Raw genomic sequence first — 24071 nt, forward strand, 5'->3', positions numbered from 1 at the left:
TTAGATGGGCCAAAGGGCCTGTTTTTGTGCTCTAGTACTCTATGACTCTATAAAGACCTCCCATTACATCAGTCATCTGTCCTAATATCTCCTTTTGAGTGATGGAGTTAATTTTGTTCCATTTGGCTCCTGTCTTTCTCTCTATTAAAGCTGATCTATAAAGTGAAGCTTTATGACAGGATTTCATCATTACTTTTAACTGCCAGTCCAACCTTCAGCCAGTGACAAGTTCCCATTCATTGTCCTACCACGATATTTTACAGAGGTATGAAGAATAAATACTGCTGTCAACAAAAGCTGAATTATAAAAACTGGTTGAAAGAAGTTGCTTTAATTATTATTTTGAAGAAGGAGGTTGAAAGGAAGAGGGTGAGAAAGATGCATTCTGGAGAGTTGCATCAAGGTGTATGAAGGTGGCTGTAAATAACGGAGTTAGGTGAGGTGGCTTGGCCAGTGAGTTGCAGGACTGAAGGGGAGTACAAACCAATAGACAGAACCAGGATGGAATCGCTGAATGAAACGGATGTCTTGTAAGATGCTTATGTCATCTAGTAAGGTAATATCATGCAAACACTGAGTATGTAAGAGCATCACACAGGTAATGACTACTGTTCACATACTGTGCCTATTAAAATATCTTAAATGTTCAATTTACCATTGCATAAATGAAATATTAATCATGAGGTAAAGATAATGAAATTACACCTTGTATTTTCACCCTAAATTCTGTTTTAACTTTATATGATGACTTGAAGGTTGCTGCTAGTCCCAATAAGATTGAATGCATACTGAACCATCTGCTCATTATTTTGTGGGATTTTTGAAATATGATAATAATCAGCATGAATCCTAATAAAATCCCATTGCAATTTTGCTTTTGTGTATCTAAAGTTTATTAAAATATAAAAACAAATATTCCAGTACAAAAGCATCATTTTCTTAACACTGACAAGAGGAAAAGACTCAATTTAACTTTATTAGAATCTATAATCACCATCTTGAACTTATGTGATCAGACATACTTTATTAGTAATTTATTATTAAATAAAAGCATTTCTGTGACAAATTTAATTTGAAAATAACATAAATGCATTCACCTAGAATCTGAACCAATTTCCTCACTTCTTTATGCACAGGTTCCCCATAAAAATGTTTTGTACACAGCAAATCATGGCAGCTATCATGTCCGGACTGAACTGTGCCATTGAGAATTAGCTCGAGGCACAGTTGTGCACAATTCACTCCAGTGCAGTCAATATTTTCCCAACATCAGTTACTCACTTAATTAAGTTATAGGTTGTGTGGTGTTATGTTTCTTTTACAGCTGAAATTGGAAGAAATTGGAACTTATGATGGAAAGCTAGGACCTTTGCTGTTCATTCACATAAAAATTAGGAACTTTATTAAATTACTTAAACATCTGCACTGTCCTGTTGACGTTCTACACTCAGCATCTTTCAGCCTCAGTGGTTATCCTTATATAAAATGATTTATGTGTCCTCCCTTCAATGTTAACAACAACTTTTCTCAGATCACATCTCAGCCATATTGAATTGGTACCATTAGCATGGGAGTTGATCAGACAAATCAATTGATGGTGGGTGTCCTGACAAAGATCATAGGTCAACTCCTTCACCCCAGAAATGAACATTATGAATCTTCTCTCCATTGACTTCAATGCAAACTCATAATTCCTTACAGGAACAGACACAAAATGCTGGAGGAACTCAGCAGGTCAGGTAGCATTTATGAAGAGGAAGAAACAGTCAGCGCTTTGGGCCAAGATCCTTCATCAGGACTGGAAAGGAAGGGGGAAGAAGCCACAATAAGAAGGTGGGGGGAAGTGTGATGGAGTTACAAGCCAGGAGATGATAGGTGGAAAAGGTAAAGAAAGGTAAAGGGCTGAAGAATAAGGAATCTGATAGTTGAGGAGAATGGACCATAGGTGAAAGGGAATGAGGAGAGGAGGGGCACCAGAGACTTCTCCCATGTTCCCTTTGGTAGCTGATAGGAATCTTTAAAAAAAATCATTTTTACCATTAGTATTGCTTGCATGGATAACTCCTCAGCACTGTATCTTGCTAGATAGCGCCCACTTGAGTCCAGGAGGCCAATTTGCCCTATTTCTTACAGAACTTAAGTGTGAGAGAAAATCTGGAAATGATGGCTTAAGGAATGCTTGTGTTATTCTTTGAAACTATTTTGACAAAGATGCTGCCTCTTATAAAGCTGGCATGGAAATTCTGAAACTAGCAGAACCGAATCCTTCCTTATTTTTATTAAACTCAAATATGATCTGGTAATACTGTTTGGTAAGGGATGGTGCATAATTTGGTTAGATAGTACAAGGTCATCTACAGTATATTTACCTTGTTCTTTTAAATATGATGGATATCTGAGAACTTGCGGGTTCTGGATGAAATTTTAAGCTCTTTGTTGATTGATTTTTGGTCATATTTCCTGATTCTAAAGGAAGCTATTTCAGAAGTAACATTAGTAGAAGTTAATATAGAAAGAGAGGTGCTAAAAGGTTTGTCCAAGAATAGAATTGCTAAATTGTGAAAATATAATTAGATCAGTATAATGATTTAATGGCTGCTTATGAATAAACTTTTCTAAATTATGAGCATAATCTACAGAAATAATAAAGCAGCAGGGCAGCGCACAGGAATACTGTGGAGTTGATTCAGCGCCAAGCCTGATGCATTGCTCAAGAGAGGCAGCAAAGTACCTGGGAGAAATCTGTGCAATACAACGCTTACTGCTGACTGCACATTCATAGCTGGATTCGCTTACATCATAACATTCCCATATGAGCTCCTGCTCACACAGTGCAACTGCTTTTCTACAGCCTAAAGTATTATTTTCACAAGGAGCACCTTCAGAAGAGTTCATCAGTCATTTCAGGTATTATTAAAACACTTTGGACTTCTAATTCATTCATCCTTTAGCTTTCACTCTCTTCAGCAGTCGTTTGTCTTGGTAACAAAGCCACATATCTGAAGATGCATATAAAGAGGAAATTCTCCATACACCTTATGAACATCAGTTAGAGTAGCATTTTCCCATAAATTGTAGATGATTTGTCATCAATCTAGAAATCCTTGTCCCAACCTGACAGTTCATCTGGGGGAACGTCCTTATCTGGAGGATAGGTGTCAAAATACCTATAATCTGTTGGACCTGTAAGCTGAGAAAAAAAATATATCTTATTCAACATTTTCCTACCAAAAGTGCAATCTCTTAATTATCAGGTTGCTGATCAGGTTGCAGACACACTGCTTTTACAGAAAACTGGTAGAAAAACCTACCTCACAGCAGAGCAGTAGAAACTTTAACTAGGGCATTACATATATCTGAAAGAACCTTTGGTAGTATATTTGATATTATTGACCAGCTTGCCTTCATATTTCATCTTTTCCCCCTTACGATTTTTTTCAGTTGCCTTCTGTTGGTTTTGAAAAATTTCCCAATTCTCTAAATTCCCACTAATTTTTGCTCTATTTTATGCCCTCTCTTTTGCTTTTATGTTGGCTTTGATTTCCCTTCTCAGCCTCAGTTGCATCATCCTGCCTTTGGAATCGATCCTGTGCCTTCCAAATTGCTCCCAGAAATTCCAGCCATTGCTGCTCTGCCATTATCCCGGCAATTTTCCCATTCCAAACAACTTTGGCCAGCTCCTCTCTCGTGCCTCTAATTCCCTTTATTCCACTGTAATACTGATACATGTGACTTTCGCTTCTCCCTCTCAAACTACAGAGTGAATTCTATCATATTATGATCAAAGCTTCCTAAGGGTTCTTTTATCTTAAGCTCCCTAATCAATTCCGGTTCTTTATACAGGAGGATGACCCTGAGGAAATGGTGGCTATCAGCCCACATGGTAAAATCAATTCCTAAATATCAGTTTCAGGTTCTCCAAGCGTTAGATTTTTGCATCTAGATGCAGAGTATAGAGTAAAATATCACTTCCAATATTCAATACTACTAATATTCAAATACCTTAATTATTTACAGAGTAAAATATCACTGATTATGATAGATTGACATCCTGTCCTGCACTGATCTTGCAGCTCCAAAGCCATTAATTGTGATGTTTTCCAGAATAAAATGAACTGCAAAATTATTAAAGACTTGTTTCGGAGGAAAAGGCGGAGCAAATACCTCTCTTTTTAAAGGTGAAGGTGTTGTCCTGGCTTTTAATCCTTCCCAGTTAAAACCACTGAACCATCTGTAGTTGAAGAGAATTACATATATTATTGAAACACATTCATCATTTTAAATGGATCAGTTTGCACAATTTTTAAAGCAAGAAACTGCAGCGAGTTATGGACACACCAACACAGCACTGGAAAAAGTCTCCCCTCATTAGTCTATGCTTCTTGCTGCTGGCATAATCAAAGACCACACACACCCCAGACATCCTCTCTTCTCCCTCCTCCATCAGGCAGAAGATATAAAAGTCTGAAAGCACATAGCAACAGGCTCAAGAATAGCTTCTATTCCAGTGTTATCCAACTCTGGAATGGAGCACTGATATAACAAGATAGACTCTTGACCTCACAATCCACATTGCTATGATTTTGCACTTTATCATTTACTTGTACAGCACCTCTTTGGTAGCTTTCACACTTCAGTCTGCATCGTTACTGGTTTACCTTTTTCTGGCTCAATGCACAGTGTAATGATTTGATCTGCATGAACGGTATGCAGACAAAATTTTCACTGTATGTGACAATAATAAATCAATATTGATTTTACTGAGCAGAAGACCATAAGTTATAGGAGCAGAATTAGGCTATTCGGCCCATCAAGTTGGCTCTGTCAATATGTACCGAAACTTCTGTCTGCTCACCTTCCCCCTGTAGAATGCCATGGTTCTGCTCTGAAACATCCCTGACTCTGGTTTCTGGGAGGCAACATGCCACCCGGTGTCTCTATCATATCCACAGAATCTCATGTGTAATCCTCTGATTATGTAACCTCCTATCAATAATGCAGTCCTCTTCACTTCTCTTCTGAGTCACAGTGCATCCTGTGTCAAATCAGTTCCAGCTCAGGATGCAAAAGAAAATTTGCATCAGTAAAAAAGATATCTGTCAGCAGAGGGCTAGAATACCACAAGGACAAAAACAGGTCCTGCACTTTGGAAAAAAGTGGAGTATTTTCAAGTACTGAGAGTTTAAAAGGTATAGGTATTCAGAAGGGCTTGTGTTTTCTTGTACACAAATCACTGAAAATGAACATGCAGGTATAGAAAGTAATCATAAGGGCAAATGGTACATTAGTCTTTATTACAAGACAATTTTAATAATGAGTAAAGCTAGCTTGTTTAGTATCAGAAGGGTTGGTGAGACTGCACCTGGAAAACAATGTCCTCATCTCCCTATGAAAGAAGTATTTACAGTATTTGAGACAGAGGAGGTGCCTGGGATTCCTGGGATCAAGATGCTAATCTGATGAAATGAGATAAATCTGACTGGATTTTGAGTTGAGAAGAATAGCAGGTGATCACAGTGAAGGATACAAAACCTTAAGGATATACTGTTCACTGGGATGCTATGTCCCCTGGTTGGGGTGTCAAGAACCAGGGTTCAAAGTGAGAAAGGGCCTTTCAGAAATTTCTTACCAAAGGGTAACAAATCCATTGAATTCTCTACCCAAAAGCACTCCACTAGCTCAATCACTAAGTATATTCAATACGAAGAGCTATAGATTTTTGGATATAATGGGAATCAAGGTATGGGGAAAGACAAAGCAGAGGAAAACATAGCCACATTTACTCACCCACAACATGCTCACTCATGACCAATTCGATTTGCCAGGATCACACAGCCCCAGACTTCATCACAACGTTGGTCCAGGTGTGGACCAAAGAACTGAATCTCAGAGAAAGTGGACATGACTGTCTCAATATAGTAATAGTGCGTGAAGAAGCCTTGACAAAACTGCAGTTAAGAAAATCATAGGGAAAATGTTCCAGTGACTGGGCAAATAAGATGACCGTGGTTTGCAGAGATCAATTGTCTCAACCCACCTCACTGCTGCAGAGGTTCCTCATGTCTTAGCCACTGCACATATTCACAGTTTCGTCAATGATCTTTATAACATGTTAGAGTCAGAAGTGGGATGTTCATTTACAATTACACCATGTTTATTTCTACTTGTAACTCTATGCAAATGGAGCAAGCTGTACATGCTTGCATGCTGTAAGTCCCAAATAACATGCAGGTATGGCTTGATATATGGCAAATAACACTTCAACTTCATCTCCCACAAAGGAGAATTCAATTACCTGTCTTGTATACTACTGCTGTATTCCTCATCATCAACATACTAAGGTCACCACAGAGCTGATGCGTGACTCCATTTCACTGATTAAAGCTTACATTGTTTGCCGATTTAAGCAATGAAAGAGACTGAAATGCCAGCTGCCTGCCTTTTTATCACTGGGGGATCGCTCTCCTGCTGAAGAGGGGAGACTGCCTTTGTATCACTGGTGAGACAACACTGCTATGGAGATGAGGAATGTTGCCCAGGTTTTTTTGCATTTTGTATGTGGACTTAGACTGTGCACCATTTTTCACTCTTATGGTTTTTTTTCATATTCTGTGTTTTTCACCCAATCTTCCTCAATTTTCACGTGCGGGAGAGGCAGATATGGGGGTTGATGTGTCTGTTTCATTTTTGTTTGTTTTCTTGTGTGGGGAGGAGGAATTTGAGGGTTGATTATCGTGCACCTGTTGTGTTTGCTTTCTTGGTTTTGTGGCTATCTGGAGAAGGAGAAGTTCAGAGTTGTATCCTTTGATAATAAATGAACCTTTGAACCACTGAATTGAACCAGCCACATGAATGCAATAACTCCAAGTGCAGGCAAAATATTGGTCATGCTATGTTGCTGCCAGAATACGTGCTAACATTTGTGGGCTGCCGCAACACACCGTCGGGTGTGTTAGTTGTTACTCATTTCACCCTACGTTTGAATTTACACTTGATAAGTTAACATGAATCTTGAATCCTGTAATGAGTGAAGCCTCCTGGTACCCTAAAGCCATCTAATGAGCACAAGTTTGAGTGGACATAGTCAGTGGTGGTCTTAAGGTTTTAGCTCTTCAAGGCTTCAGGGAAGAGAGGCTTGACTCAGAGAAAACAAATGAAAGAAAAGCTCAAGTTTTTTCCTCTTTATATCTGTTCAGCTAGGGAAAGATGACAGGCAAGATAGTGCAAAATGTTCCTCTTGCGGGATGCAGGAAGGCAGAGAGGTCTCCAGTATCCCCGATCGCTACAAGTGCATCCAGCTGCAGCTCCTAACAAGCTGCGTTAAGGAGTTGGAGTTGGAGCTGGAACTGGATGAAATCCGGATCATTTGGGAGGCTGGGGGTGGGGTGATAGATAAGACACATAGAGAGGTAGTTAAAACCAAGGAGCAAGACACAGGAAACTGGGTGTGAGTCAGGAAGGGGAAAGGGGGTTAAGAAGCCAGTGCAGAGTACCCCTGTAGCCAACTCTCTCAACGACAGGTTTATCACTTTGGATACTGTCAGGGTTGGGGGGGGGGGGGTGGGAAATGACCTAACAAAGGAAAGTCACAGTGGTCGGGTCTCTGGCACTGAGTCTGCCTCTGTGACTCAGAAGGGAAGCTGGGGTGAAAGGGAATTCATTAGTTAGGGGAATGAACAGGAGGATCTGTGGGAGAGAACGACATTCCCAGATGGTACGTTGCCTCCCGGGTGCCAGGATTCGGAATATCTTGGATCGAGTCCTCATCATTCTGAAGAGTGAATACCCAGAAATCATGGTCCATGTAGTTCCCATTGACATGGGTAGAATGAGTGACGAGTTTCTGCATAGAGAGTTCAGGGAGTTAGGTGCTAAGTTAAAGGGCAGGACCTCCAGGGTTGTGGTCTCAGAATTGCTACCTGTGCCATGTGCTAGTGAGGACAGAACGAAGAAGATCATGTGCCTAAGTGTAAGATGGAGGGCGTAAGATTTTTGGATCATTGGGCTCTCTTCCAGGGAAGGTGGTACCTGTACAGAAGGGATGGTTTCTTGGTGATCTTATAGAAACACATAAAATTATGAGAGGGATAAGATAGAGGCAGGAAAGTTGGTTCCACTGGTAGGTGAGACTAGAACTAGGGGACATAGCCTCAAGATTCGGGGGAGTAGATTTAGGACAAAGATGAGGAAGAACTGCTTTTCCCAGAGAGTGGTGAATCTGGAATTCTCTGCACAATGAAGCAGTGGAGGCTACCTTAGTAAATGTATTTAAGACAAGGTTGGACAGATTTTTGCATAATAGGGGAATTAAGGGTTATGGGGAGAAAGCAGGTAGGTGAAGATGAGTCCATGGTCAGATCAGCCATGATCTTATTGAATGGCAGACCAGGCTCAATAGGCCAGATGGCCTACTCCTGCTCCTATAATGGGAACCAGAGTGCCAGAACAGATAGTGGAGAGGTTATGGAGGCAGATGTTAGTAATACCGCTGACAAAGTTAGGAATCAAAAGATTGAGCATGGTGCACCAAAATTATAAAGGGAGAATACAGGACTGAAGTTGTTGTATCTCAATGTGCACAGTATATGGAATAAGGTAGATGAACTTGCAGCACAGTTGCAGATTGGCAGGTATGATGTCGTAGGCATCAGAGAACCATGGCTGAAAGATTATAGCTGGGAGCTTAATGTCAAAAGATACATATTGTATTGAAAGGACAGGCAGGAAAGCCTGTGGCATTGCTCTGTTAGTAAAAAATGAAATCAAATCATTAGAAAGAGGTGACATAGGGTTGGAAGGTTGAATCATTGTGGATAGAGCTAAGGAACTGCAAGGGTAAAAAGACCCTGATGGAAGTTGTTTCCAGAACCCCAAATGGTAGTAAGGATGTGGCCTATAAATTACAACAGGAGATAGAAATAGCATGCCTAAAGGGAAATATTACAATAGTCATGGGGGACTTCAATATACAAGTAGATTGGGAAAATTAGGTCAGTGCTGGATTACCAAAGGGGAAATTTCTAAGAGTACCTATGAGATTTTTTTTTAAGAGCAGCTCATGGTCTAAGAGCATGAGGGGATCAGCTATTCTAGATTGGGAGTTGTGCAATGAACCAGAATTGATTAGAGAGCTTAAGGTAAAAGAACCCCATAGGGACAAGTGATCATAAAATGATCATATTCACCCTCAAATTTCAGAAGGACAAGCTAAAGTCAAATGTATCATTATTACAGTGGAGTAAGGGAATTAGAGAGGCATGAGAGAGGATTTGGCCAGAATTAATTGGAAAAGAACACTGGCAAGAATGATGGCAGAGCAGCAATGGCTGGAATTTCTGGAAGCAATTTGGAAGACACAGGACATATACATCCCAAAAAGGAAGAAGAATTCTAAAGGTAAGATGACACAACCGTGACCAACAAGAGAAGTCAAAGCCAACATAAAAGCTAAAGAGAGAACATATAATAGACCAAAGATTAGTGGGAAGTTAGAGGACTGGGAATTTTTAAGAAAGAACAGAAGGCAACTAAAAAAGTAATTAAGAAAGTAAAGATGGAATACAAAATTAAGGTAGCCAATAATATTAAAGAGGATACCAAAAGTTTCTTTAGATACACAAAGTGTAAAAGAGAGATGAAAGTGGATATTGGACCACTGGGAAACGATGCTGGAGAGGTGATAATGAGGGACAACAAAATAGTGGATGAACCAAATAAGTATTTTGCATCAGTCTTCATGGTGGAAGACACTAGCAGTATGGCAGAAGTTCCAGGTGTCAAGGAGTATGAAGTGTGTGAAGTTACCATAAATAGAGAGAAATTTCTTGGGAAACTGAAGTTATCTGGACCAGACAGTGTACAACCTAGAGTTCTGAAAGAAGTGGCTGAACAGATCGTGGAGGCATTAGTAATGATCTTCCATGAATCACTAGATTCTGGAATTGTTCCGAAAGGCTAGAAAATTGTAAATGTCACTCCACTCTTCAAGAAGGGAGAGGGGCAGAAGAAAGGAAACTATAAACTAGTTAGTCTGGCGTCAATGGTTGGGAAGATTTTGGAGTACATTATTAAGAATGAGGTCTCAGGGTACTTGGAAGCACATGATAAAATAGGCATAGTCAGTGTGGCTTCCTCAAGGGAAAGTCTTGCCTGACAAATCAGTTGGAATTCTTTGAAGAAGTAATAGGCAAGATAGACAAGGGAGAATCAGCTGATGTTCTGCACTTGGATTCTGAGAAGGCCTTTGACAAGTGCCACACATGAGGCGGCTCAACAAGCTACGAGTTCATGTTATTACAGGAAAGATTCAAGCATGGATAAAGTAGTGGTTGATTGGCAGGAGGCAAAGAGTGGGAATAAAGGGAGCTTTTTCCGGCTGACTGCCGGTGATCAGTGGTGTTTCACAGGCTCTGTATTGGGACCGATTCTTTTTACGTTATATTTCAATAATTCAGATGATGGAATTGATGGCTTTGTTACAAAGTTTGCAGATGATATACAGGTAGATGGAGGAGCAGGTAGTTTTGAGGAGGTAGAAAGGCTACAGAAGGACAGACAGATTAGGAGAATGGACAAAGAAATGGCAATGTTGGAAAGTGTATGGTCATGCACTTTGGTAGAAGAAATAAGGGGATGACTATTTTCTAAATGGAGAGAAAATACAAAAAAACTGGGGTGCAAAGGGACTTGAGAGTCCTTGTGCAGGTTTCCCTAAAAGTTAATTTGCAGGTTGAGTCTGTGGTGAGGAAGGCAAATGCAAGGTTTGCATTCATTTCAAGACGACCAGAATATAAAGCAAGGATGTAATGTTGAGACTTTATAAAGCACTGGTGAGGCCCCACTTGGAGTATTGTGAGCAGTTTGGGCCCCTTATCTTGGAAAGGATGTGCTGAAACCGGAGAGGGTTCAAAGGAGGTGCACAAAAATGATTTCATAGCATGTCATATGAAGAACTTCTGATAGCCCTGGGCCTGTATTTACTAGAATTCAGAAGAATGAGGGATGACCTCATTGAAACCTATTGAATGGTGAAAGGCCTTGATAGTGTGGATGTGAACAGAATGTTTCCTATAGTGGGAGAGTCTAAGACTAGAGGACACAGCCTCAGAGAGGCATTCTTTTAGAATGAAGTTAAAAAGGAATTTCTTTCGCCAGAGCATGGTGGATCTATGGAATTCTTATCCACAGGCAGCTGTGGAGGCCAGGACTATGCATATTTAAGGCAGAGCTTGACAGATTCTTCATTGGTCAGGACATGAAGAGATACAGGGAGGAGGCAGGATATTGGGGTTGAGAGGAAAATTGGATCAGCCACGATGAACTGGCAGAGCAGACTGAAATGGCTTAATTCTGCTCCTATATTTTATGGTCTTATGATTTAAGTGATTTAAGAGGTCATAGTATTCTATTGGCTGGCTGAGTGCAGCTCCAATAAAGCTTAAAAACTGTAGCTCAATACAATGCAGAATAAATCAAAGTCAGAGTAAATTTACTATCAAAGTAAGAAATGCTAGAGAATTCACGGGATCACAGCTGCGTGCAGGCTCTCTCTACATCGCAACTTGGAGTACACCCAGTGGCTGCATTATTAGATGCCTACTGCACCTAATCAAATAACCACAGAGTGTATGTTCATGGTCTTCTACTAATGTAGTCCATCCACATCAAGGTTCGGCATGTTGAATGTTCAGAGATGATCTTCTGCACACCACTGTTGTAGCATGTGTTTATTTGTGTTACTGTTGCCTTCCTGTCCACTTGATCCAGTCTGGACATTCTCCTCTGACTTCTCTCATTAACAGGGTAATTCACATTTCTTCCCCATTCTGATGTTTGGTCTAAACAGCGACTGAACTTATGTACCTTGTCTTCATGCTTTTTATGTATTAATTTGTTGCCAGATGATCGGCTGATTAGATATTTGCAATAACCTCACCACCTGAGTTTATAGAAAGAATTGAACCATACAAAATACACACTGTACTTTGCTGCAAAAACTCACACAAAATGCTGGAGCAACTCATTGGTCAGACAGCATCGATGGAGAGAAATGAAGAGTTAACATATCTGGCCAAAGCCCTTCATTGGGAATCAGTCTGAAATATCGACTTTCCCTTTCCCTCTATAGATACTGCCTGACCCATTGAGTTCCTCCAGCAATTTATGCATGTTGTCCTAAATTTCCAGCATCTGCAATTTCTATGATGTCTGTACTTTGTAGTAATGACTTGTCTCTGAATTATATTAATTTTTTTAAACACGTCAGAGACCTGACAACTACAATCATATTGATTATGACAGCCCGCATGCAAAATGGATGGAACCAGCCGAATGAGTTTGTTACAATTCAATATCCCTGCTGGCAATTAGTCTATTAACTTGTTAAATAAACAAGCAAACTTTCCTCCTAATGTTATTGTTCATCCCCAAGAGGACCAGAACCTTGTTGAGGGTTTGGAGGCTTTCATGCCTCAATGACAGACAGACAGCATACTTTATTGATCCCGAGGGAAATTGGGTTTCGTTACAGTTGCACCAACCAAGAATAGTGTAGAAATATAGCAATATAAAACCATAAATAATTAAATAATAATAAGTAAATTATGCCAAGTGGAAATAAGTCCAGGACCAGCCTATTGGCTCAGGGTGTCTGACACTCCAAGGGAGGGGTTGTAAAGTTTGATGGCCACAGGCAGGAATGACTTCCTATGACACTCAGTGTTGCATCTCAGTGGAATGAGTCTCTGCTGAATGTACTCCTCTGCATAACCAGTACATTATGGAGTGGATGGGAGACATTGTCCAAGATGGCATGCAACTTGGACAGCATCCTCTTTTCAGACACCACCGTCAGAGAGTCCAGTTCCATCCCCACAACATCACTGGCCTTATGAATGAGTTTGTTGATTCTGTTGGTGTCTGCTACCCTCAGCCTGCTGCCCCAGCACACAACAGCAAACATGATATCACTGGCCACCACAGCCTCGAAGAACATCCTCAGTATCATCCGGCAGATATTAAAGGACTTCAGTCTCCTCAAGAAATAGAGACGGCTCTGACCCTTCTTGTAGACAGCCTCAGTGTTCTTTGACCAGTCCGCTTTATTGTCAATTCGTATCCCCAGGTATTTGTAATCCTCCACCATGTCCACACTGACCCCTTGGATGGAAACAGGGGTCACCGGTGCCTTAGCCCTCCTCAGGTCCACCACCAGCTTCTTAGTCTTTTTCACATTAAGCTGCAGATGATTCTGCTCACACCATGTGACAAAGTTTCCCACCGTCACCCTGTACTCAGCCTCATCTCGCTTGCTGATGCATCCAACAATGGCAGAGTCATCAGAAAACTTCTGAAGATGGCAAGACTCTGTGCAGTAGTTGAAGTCCGAGTTGAGAATGGTGATGAGAAAGGGAGACAGGACAGTTCCCTGTGGAGCCCCAGTGCTGCTGACCACTCTGTCTGACACACAGTGTTGCAAGCACACGTACTGTGGTCTGCCAGTCAGGTAATCAATAATCCATGACACCAGGGAAGCATCCACCTGCATCACTGTCAGCTTCTCACCCAGCAGAGCAGGGCGGATGGTGTTGAACGCACTGGAGAAGTCAAAAAACATGACCCTCACAGTGCTCGCCGGCTTGTCCAGTTGGGCATAGACACGGTTCAGCAGGTAGACGATGGCATCCTCAACTCCTAGTCGGGGCTGATAGGCGAACTGGAGGGGGTCTAAGTGTGGCCTAACCATAGGCCGGAGCTGCTCTAGAACAAGTCTCTCCAGGGTCTTCATGATGTGGGAGGTCAATGCCACCGGTCTGTAGTCATTGGAGCCACTGGGGCGCGGTGTCTTCAGTACAGGAACGAGGCAGGACGTCTTCCACAGCACAGGAACCCTCTGGAGACTCAGGCTCAGGTTGAAGACATGGTGAAGTACTCCACATAGCTGGGGGGCACAGGCTTTGAGCACCCTGGGGCTGACACCATCCGGGCCTGCAGCCTTGCTTGGGTGGAGATGTTTCAGCTGGTCAATGATCCAGAGATCTATGTTGGCTGGAGTCAATGCCTTATGCTTTGACTCTTGGTAGGGTCACCCGTGCCAAACATATCAAAGGGTCGAGGCCAGACTAAGAATGGTCCACCAGTCCTCCAGGTTCAGGGGTTCAGCTCAGGGCTAACAACCCTGACTGGTAAAACAAAATTGCTACAGAAACAGCAATGAAAAATCCTTCTATATCTGTGTGCTACAGAGCTGGAGTACCTTCATTGCAGCCTTAAACACCAGCGGCATAATGAGCAGTACGAAGTTACTATTTGCATTAATTATCAGCAAGATCACCGTCTGTTTTTCTCTCACTGTGTTCTCTACCTTACCCTACTTCATTGGTTTACTTCTTCCTGTAAATCAATTGTGAAGTTCAATATCCTCCATCCAAAGTTCAAAGTTTAAAGTAAGTTTATTATCAAAGTACATATATGTCACCATATATTATGCTGAGATTCATTTTCTTGCAGGCATATTCAATAGATCCATAGTGGAATCAGTGAAAGACTACTCCAATTTGGGTGCTCAATCAGTGTGCAAAAGACAACAAACTGTGCAAATACAAAATAAATAATAATAATAATAAATAAATAAACAATACAAATCAAGAAAATGAGACAAAAAGTTCCTGAAAGTGGGTCCATTGGTTGTGGGAACATTTCAATGATGGGGCAAGTAAAGTTGAGTGAAATTATCCCCTCTGGTACAATATAAGCATATAACCATATAACAATTACAGCATGGAAACAGGCCATCTCAGCCCTTCTAGTCCGTGCCAAACACTTACTCTCACCTAGTCCCACTGGCCCGCACTCAGCCCAAAACCCTCCATTCCTTTCTTGTCCAGATACCTATCCAATTTTACTTTAAATGACAATACCGAACCTGCCTCTACCACTTCTACTGGAAGCTCGTTCCACCCAGCTACCACTCTCTGAGTAAAGAAATTCCCCCTCGTGTTACCCTTAAACTTTTGCCCCCTAACTCTCAACTCATGTCCTCATTTCAATCTCCCCTACTCTCAATGGAAAAAGCCTATCCACGTCAACTCTATCTATCCCCCTCAATTTTAAATACCTCTATCAAGTTCCCCCTCAACCTTCTACGCTCCAAAGAATAAAGACCTAACTTGTTCAACCTTTCTCTGTAACTTAGGTGCTGAAACCCTGGTAACATTCTAGTAAATCTTCTCTGTACTCTCTCTATTTCGTTGACATCTTTCCTATAATTCGGTGACCAGAACTGTACACAATACTCCAAATTCGGCCTCACCAATGCCTTGTACAATTTTAACATTACATCCCAACTCCTATACTCAATGCTCTGATTTATAAAGGCCAACATACCAAAAGCTTTCTTCACCACCCTATCCACATAAGATTCCTGATGGCTGGGGGGGAATAATAGCTGCTCCTGACTGTCCTGGTGGGAGCCCTGTAGTTCCTGTACCTTCTTCCTGATGGCAGCAGCAAGAAGAAAGCATGACCTGGGTGATAGGTTCCCTGATGATGGATGCTGCTTTCCTGCAGCAACACTCTGTGTAGATATGCTCAGCGTTGGGGACGGCTTTACCTGTGATGGACTGGGCCGTATCCCCTACTTTTTACATGATTTTCCATTCCAGGGCATTGGTGTTCCCATACCAGGCTGTGATGCTTCTGTGATGTTTCTTGTTTGAAGATAGCATTATACCTTCAGCACTTGATTATAGTTGGCTGTTGGTGGAATATAAACTACGGTCAGGATTATGATGGAGAACTTCCTATGTAAGTAGAATAGATGGCATTTGATGATTAGGTGTTCAAGATTGCGGGACATGAGTTCAATGAAACCATCACTTGGGTGCATCACTGAGAGTTTATTATGAAAACACACCTCCACCATTTGCCTTTTCTAAATCAGCAGTTCAGTCCATCCTGCGAACTGAGAAGCCTTCTGGTCTGATCGCCATATCTGGTGTACTGGGAGCGAGCCATGTCTCGGTTACACATAGAACATTATAATCTCTCATTTCTCTGCGATACAGCCATCTTGTCCTCAGATCCTCATTTTAGTTCTCCACTGACTGTACGTTTGCTACCTGGATGCTGGATAGAGAGGGTCTCATTCCTCTGTATTTCATCCTGGTGTGGAGTCCCCTCTCCTGCCTCCCTTCAAGCCATGGTGACGAACCATTGTCCACTTAAAGGTGCCGTACCCGTTTCAAAGAGAGTTAGTCCGATGAGTCCTTCCCACGATCTTTCCATGGGTCAATTTGTCTTCCACTGCTTTGCAGAATTTTTGTTCGCCACGTTTAAGGTGTTGTTTCAGGATACTTCTCCACCTGGCAAGGTCGGCTACAAGTTCCTCCCACGACTCAATGTTGATATCCAGCATCTTCATGTTCTGCTTGCAGACATCCTTGTATCGCAGTTGCAGGCAGCCAGGAGTTACCTTATCTGAAGCCACATCACTGTAGAGTTTGTCCTTTGGGATGCAGCCTTACTGTATGTGGCGGACGTGGCCCAGCTAGTGCGGTCTATGCTGAGAGGCTAGCACAGGAGAGAACCTCAGCGTGCAGGACTCTGTCTGTCCAGGAGATGCCCGAGATGCTTCCAAGGCACCTTAAGTGGGAGGTGTTAAGCCTTCTCTCCTGCTTCGCATATGTTGCCCAGGTCTCATTGCCATATAGCAGTGTGCTAGTGACACAAGCATTTTCAGCCTACTTTGTTTTAGAGTTTGGAGTTAATCCGGACTCATGTGGTGAGGCAGTTAAGAGTTGTTGCAACCTTCCTGATGTGCTTGTTAATTTCTACATCCAAGGAGGGATTGTCACTGATGATGGACCCCAGGTATGTGAACTGACGAACAACATCCAGTTCGTAGTTATCAATAATAATGACTGGTGGTGGCTCATGTCTTGTCCCAATACATCTATCCTTCTCAGGCTGGGAGTCAGACCAAATTCCTTGCAGACCTGTGAGAAGTGATCCATCAAGCTGTGGGGGTGCTGCAGGGTGTGGGTTGTATTTGCTGCACCCTCAGTAAACAGCGTGTTTCTAGTCAGAGCCTCACACACTTTGGCTCTTAGGCGGGAGAGGTTAAAAAACCTGCCATCTGATCTAGGGTGGAGACGATCCCCTCTGTGGCAGTGCCAGAAGGGCAAAGAAAACTCCAAAGGGCATTGGGGCAAGAACACAGCCTTGTGTAACATCAAAGGGCTCCGAAGAGCTGCCGTTGTACTGCACAGTCCCCTTCATGTTCTTGAGGAAGGACTTGATCGTGATCTGCAGTCTTGCCAGGCAGCCATCCTTGGAGAGGATCTGAAAGAGCCCGTCTTTGCCGACCAAGTCAAATAACTTGGTGAGATTAATATACACAATGTAGAAGGGCTCTCTTGGAGTTGGCAGAGAGAGAAAATCATGTCCACAGTTGATCTTCCAGCACAGAAGCCACTCTGGGTGGACACATTCAGCCAACTTCTGTAGATGAACTAAAAAGACTCGGCAAAGATTTTGCCAACACACAGAGGGAGATACCCTTGAGGAGTTTGCAGTTGCTTCTCTCACCTTTGTTTTTGTAGAGGGTAATGATCTTGGTTTTCCTGATTGTGTGGTACAGCTCCTTCTACCAACACTGATGGAGGACTTCATGCAGTGGGTGCAGTAGTGTAGATACGCAGGGCTGAACCAGGTCTGGGGGAATCCTATCATTGGTTGGTGCCTTCCCTAAGGCCAAGCTGGTGGCCTTGCTGAGTTCCTCTACGGTCAGCTCTGCAACAAGTTTTTCCATTGTCAGCAGGCACTCAATTGTGTCCAGGAATGGGGTGGTGACGGTGATCAAGCGATGTTGCACATTTCCATTTGAAAATGATAGAAAACTGCTGTCTAGCTATATGATGAATACCATTGGCCAAGTCTGCGCATGTGACATATTGTTTTGCATTATCACTTCAGATACAGAAAGAGAAGAAAAACTCCAGGCTTTATGCAAATCCCATCTTCCTTAACTTTAAACAGCACTTCATTTTGCATTTTATTGCCTTGCACAGCACCTGCAGGCATGCTACTACCTGCTCTGCACTGATGAATTGTGTTGCTATTGTCCACTGCAGCCACATGAACGGAAGCCAGTACTGCCAACCAGGCCAACACTTGGACGGGAAAATGGTTAAAGACAAACTATGCCTGTAGTTTATATAAAAGTGAGTGCTTTTGTGGACAGCGTGGGCATTATTGTTCCAGCCATCAATATTAGTTGGATGTTGACTGCCTTCAATTAAGTATGTGTAATTGGTGGCTTTAGCTCCATTAATAGTTTAGAGAACAGAATTACAAAAGAACTTGGTCTCCAGACTAACAAGGAACTTGGATGACTCTGTTGGACAGGGTAGTATATCAGTAACCTAGCACAAGTTTACAGGAAATAGGTGAAGCTGGAGCCATGACAAGCAGTAGAGGCGGTGAATTTGCCTGTGATCATCAGAAGTATTATAGTTCCTTTGTACATAGAAATGTTCCTGTGGGCAAACAGTATTATTATGATACAGGAGATTATATGGAACAGAGGAATAAGACCACATGTGGAAAGAGGAAAATGATATTATCATTGTGATTAAAGCAACATACATATAAAATGCTGGCAAGGATACAGGTTCCAGTGTTCCGGCCAAATATAGTCACCGATTCCATCTAATACTTTACATAGGCCTACAAAGCCCATCCCTTTTCAAATGTACGAGGAATCCTACCTGTGTTTCTTAATATCATTGATTCCATTCTTCAGATTTCCCAAGCGTTCATATGGATTTTGCCTGCATTGAAGAATAACACAGTAAAATGAAAATTTAATTTTTTTCACAATCTCTTTCTCATGTTTTTCTTTTCTTGCTCTCGTGGAATTACTGTTTCAATGAGGACAAACTGGTTGTGCTGTTAGTCTAAAGCCTGGAGATACAAGTTCAAATTCCACCATAGCTGCAGGGGAATTAAATGCATTTAATTAAATCATTTTTAATTAAAAGGGTGTTTTAGTAAAATGGATCATGAAACTATGATTTCTGTTGCATTTGATTCATGGATGTTCTGTGATTAGAGCCTGATCTATGTCATTCACTAGCACAATCTAAACATGCTTACTAGTCATCACAAAACTGGAGTTGAAACTTAAGATCATCAACTACCATGGAAAATCTGGTTATTTAATTCAATTCCATAACAAAAACAATCAAGTGTCATTAAAAGCCCATTTGGGTTCACAAAACCGATCACCTGTGACAAAAAATAACACTACATAATAGCCTGAAGGAAAATTCAGTATAGACATTTTTTTTAATCCAGATCAAAGAACAATTTTTGATCCTGCCCCTAAGGTGTATAAAGTCGATGTTATTTTCCTCCATATAACCTAACTATACAGATCTTTGTTGTTTCTCAAAGTTGTTAATACTTGCGAAGAGTCGAACAATTAATTAGCAACCCCATGAAGAAAATGACATCAGGGATAACTGAGTCGATGCTAACTGCCAAAAGTCTGTCTATCAGGTACAAATTTCTCCCTAAATGAACCTGTATTTAATGACACCAATGTCAGAGGAATGATTTCCGTTGTGGATGAAAATAGTGACTGCTTTTTGTGATATAATGAAATTTTATTAAGCACTGTGGGGATTATCACTGAAGATGCTAATGGCTCTTGGTATCAAATATCACACTGACTTGCATAAGGCTTAACTAAGTATTTGAGGGCTGATTTTAACCCTACTTGCCCAGCAGGATCTGAGTGGGCTGGCATTTAAAACAACAGTGATAACTTCCTGTCTTTGAATTTATTGACTTATTTGCTGGCTGCAATTTTGACCATCTTTTAACTTTAACCAGAAGATTGCTTACAGGGAAGCTGCATGGCTATTTCATCAATCTACATATTGGCAGGTTTTAATCCATGACCTTATCAATAGGGCTGCTATGACCTCCCCACAAAGCCAACATTTCAGTAGAGGGTCCAAGACCAGAAAAGTTCAAAAATATTAAGATGCACACTGTGAGGCAGAAAGAGCCAGACTGCTTCTTTGGTCCAGGAGAAATCTTCTGCCTTCCCTGTTGCAACATATTTGCCCTTACTTTGCTTATCCTCAGATACTCCCTTCAAATTTCCAACCATTTGCCTCAATTTGTCCAAAATTCTACATCTGCCTGGTGACTAGCCAACATGTTCAACAAGACTTAATTTTTGAAAAGTCTTGACCTCATACTGGAGGCTTACATCTTTAAACCCATTAGATTTGTGACAGCACATTAAAGATGCTTAATCTTTCTCTACAGAACTGCAATTTTTTTTCTCATAATTGTTTAACTAAAATACTTTAAAAAAAATCCTAGTCACAATAAAATTCCGCTGACTGCATATTTTAATACTGTAGAAATCTCGATGACTCTTGTTGATAAATGGTACTTCCAGAATTGTTAATTTCCTCGTTGCTCTTTTATGCACTACTCAAAGAAAGGGCAAAGTTAGACTCATGATACACACATTATCATTTTTTAAGCTTCTTACTTGCACAGTCTACGAATCATATCTTCAGGTCGCCTTGTTATTTTCTTGGGGAAATCCATCTTTTCCACACCTTTCAGAATTAAGTTGTAGGTCATCATCTGATCATAGCCAGAAAATGGTGGGCTTTTAAACAAGTGAAGAAAGTAACGTTAGGGCGTCATGCTGGAATCTCTAAGCTGAGTACATATCACAAATACTTTCAGAAACATGCAAACTTTTCAAACAATCCTCAATAGAAAAAGTCCAAACATATTAAAGTGGAAGAATTTGCCAGAGTACTTTTAGAACATAGAACATTACAGCACAGTACAGGCCCTTTGGCCCACAATATTGTGTCAACATTTAACCTACTCTAAGATCAATCTAATTCGTCCCTCTTAAAAAACTGCCCATTTTTCTAACATCCATGTGTCTATCTAAGATTTTCTTAAATGTCCCTAATGCCTCTACCACCACTGCTGGCAGGGCCTTCCATGCACCCATCACTCTCCTGTGTAAAGACCTTACCTCTGATGTCCGCCTTATACTTTCCTCCAATCACCTTGTAGTAGCCATTTCCACACTTGGATACAAAATCTCTATCTGTGCCTCTTATCACCTTGACAGCTCTATCAAGTCACCTCTCACTCATCCTCCTTCGCTTCAAAGAGAATAGCACTAACTCACTTGACCTTTCTTCATAAGATGTACTGTCTGGTCCAGGCAGCATCCCAGTAAATCTCCTCTGCATGCTCCCTAAAGCTTACTTCCTATATCAAGGTGACCAGACCTGAACACAATATTCTATGTATGGTATAACCAGTGCTTTATAGAGCTGCAACATTACCTCATGGTTCTTGAACACAGTCACTCAAGTAAGGCAGGCCAACAAAACATATGTCTTCTTAACAACCCTCTCCACTAGTGCAGCAACTTTCAGGGAACTATGGACATGGACCCGAACATCTCTCTGTTCCTCAACACTGCTAAGGATCCTGCATTATATCTTCCAACTTGACTTCCAAAATGAATCACTTCACACTTTTCCCGGCTGAATTCCATCTACCACTTCTCAGCACAGCTCTGCATCCTGTCAATGTCCTATTGCAACCTACAAGAAACCTCCACAATTCCACCAACCTTCGTATCATCTGAAAACTTACCAACCCACCTTTCCACTTCCTCAATCTTATACAAATCAAGCCGAGGTCCCAAAACAGATCCCTGCAAATTATCACTGTCACTCTCCACCTACACCATACTGTGTCTTCTATGGGCAAGCCAATTCTAAATCCACAGAGCTAAGTTTCCCTGGATCCTATGCCTTCTGTCTTTTGTAATGAGTTTACCATGGGGAATGTTACCAAATGCCTTACTAAAATCCATATACACCACACCATCTGCTGTACTTCCATTGATGTACATTGTCATATTTTCAAAGAATTCATTCAGGCCTGTGAGGCATGACTTGGCCCTCACAAAGCCAAGGAGACTACTCCTAATCAGACTATGCTTCTCCAAATACTTGTAAATCCTGCCCCTAAAAAATCCTCTCCAATAATTTGCTCAGCACTGAAGTAAGACTCACAGGTTATACCACACTTAGGATATTGTGCTCAGTTCTGGTTACCTTACTCTGGCCAGAGTGAGTGGCAGAGACTCTGGTCACTGTGGATCCCCTGGGTAGGTCGTTCCCCTAAACAGTATCCAAAATAGTATACTTATTACTGAGGGGAACAGTCACGGGGTACTCTGTACTGGCTGTCCATTTCTCTTTCTTCTCTTGACAGTCACCCAGTTACCTGCTTCCTGCAACTTAGGGGGGACTACCTGCCTGGAGCTCCTATCATTTCCTCAGTCTCCCATATGAGCTGAAGGATATCGAGCTGCAGCTCCACTTGTTTAACAGATTCGCTGAGGAGCTGCAGCTTGACACCATGTGGTGCAAATATGGTTATCTGGGAGGCTGGAGGTCTCCCAGTATGAAGAATAAAGAAGAAGAAACTTACCAGATACTTGCCTCACCCAAAACTAATCTCGTCTGAGACTTCCGGTAAGATGGCGATTGCTTAGTTGCTCTGAACTTTTGCTCCGTTATTCTTCTTACCTTTGCACTATGTGTCTCCCTTCTTAAACCTTAGTTAGGTATTTTATTAGTTCTCTTTTACCTGCCTGCGAACACATCTATCTTATAATGGCTACCAAAAGTACTAAAACCGGGAAAAAGGAAACTTCTACGGCTTTGCCGGCTGACATTCTCGCTGTTCTGGAACAACATCGACAAGATACTTTAATGGATTTTAGAACTGAATTTAGAACTTCGTTCAACCAGCTGAATGTCAAACTGGATCAGATTAATGCTAGATTGGATGATCATGATGAACATTTATCTCGCATTGACGTAACTTCTGAAGATTTAAAACGCCGTGTTCAATATCTTGAAACTCTCTGCTCCAACCTAGAGGAGAAGAATAGTAAACTTTTTTCCAAAATGGTGGATCTTGAAAATCGGAGCAGACGTTGCAATCTATGAATTCTTGGTTTGCCAGAGGCCACCGAAAAGGACTCTCCCGTTGAATTTTTTTCCAAGTTTCTCTGTGAGATTTTCGGGAAAGAATTTTTTCCGACTCCACCTGAGCTTGAAAGGGCACACAGGATCTATGTTCCTTGAGCAATTCTGGGTTCCTGTCCACGGCCGATTATTTTATGCTTTCATCAATACCAGGTGAAAAACTGTTTGATGATGGAGGCACGCCGCAGAGGTACTTTTGCCTTTCAAAATACGGTCATTCGTTTTGTGGAGGATTTTGCCCCCCAGGTTCTGAAGATGCGTGCTGAGTTTAAAGGTGTAATGAAAGTGCTTTTTGATCGCGGATTCAGACCTTTTCTTCGAAACCCAGCCGATCTTCGAATTACGCTTACTACTGGAGATTATAAGTGGTTTAAATCAGTGAAGGAGGCTGAGGCGTTTGTTGGAAATCTCCCAGCCACCTCGTCTTCTTCGGAACCGGCCTGACCTTCTAAAATGGTTGATAAGTACTTCTCGAAGTAAAACTATTTTTTCCGAACTCAGACTTTACTTGAATAATTCAGTCATTATCTATTGACACTCTAAGGGCTGTAGTCAATCTCTCCCTGGACTTGGTGCATTTTTTCTAAATAGATAATTTAAGTTTAATGTTTCCCTGCGAACTTTTAGATTTTACCTGTGTAATCTATTTTATTTTTGTATAACCTTATCTATAGAGAACTACAATTGTCTTTAACTTGTTTTGGAGGTTTGGAGTTTTTATTGAAGGCCTCCCTGTTGGTTGATACATAGTTTAAGTTTTGCTTTTTTTTCTGTAAATGGTTGATAAGGACTCTCTTTGAATTTTATAATTTCCCCCTTTTCTCCCCCCCTTTTTTTTTCTTTTAATCTTTTATAACTTTTCGCGGGTAGGTTAGTTTTAGTTTTCTTCTGATTTTCTTTGTATTAAGTTTTATACTTCTGTTGAAGTTGTTCCTATTTATAATTCTG

At 41.4% G+C, this 24071-nt stretch overlaps 1 protein-coding gene across 4 annotated transcripts in view; it reads right to left on the minus strand.

The window, feature by feature from the left end:
• Positions 1-929: 929 nt before the first annotated feature.
• Positions 930-24071, minus strand: part of prkg2 (protein kinase cGMP-dependent 2) — a 140084-nt gene continuing 116942 nt past the window's right edge. For all 4 annotated transcript variants that reach the window (XM_073065222.1, XM_073065223.1, XM_073065226.1 and 1 more), the window contains 4 exons: positions 20573-20695; positions 18768-18830; positions 4165-4231; positions 930-3190 (listed from right to left, as the gene is read on the minus strand). In XM_073065222.1, the coding sequence (XP_072921323.1) occupies positions 3095-3190; positions 4165-4231; positions 18768-18830; positions 20573-20695 (349 nt within the window). In that variant the 3' untranslated portion in view covers positions 930-3094. The remainder of the gene's footprint in view (positions 3191-4164; positions 4232-18767; positions 18831-20572; positions 20696-24071) is intronic.

This window comes from Hemitrygon akajei, chromosome 13, assembly GCF_048418815.1.
Source record: "Hemitrygon akajei chromosome 13, sHemAka1.3, whole genome shotgun sequence".
Taxonomy (NCBI): Eukaryota; Metazoa; Chordata; class Chondrichthyes; order Myliobatiformes; family Dasyatidae; genus Hemitrygon; species Hemitrygon akajei.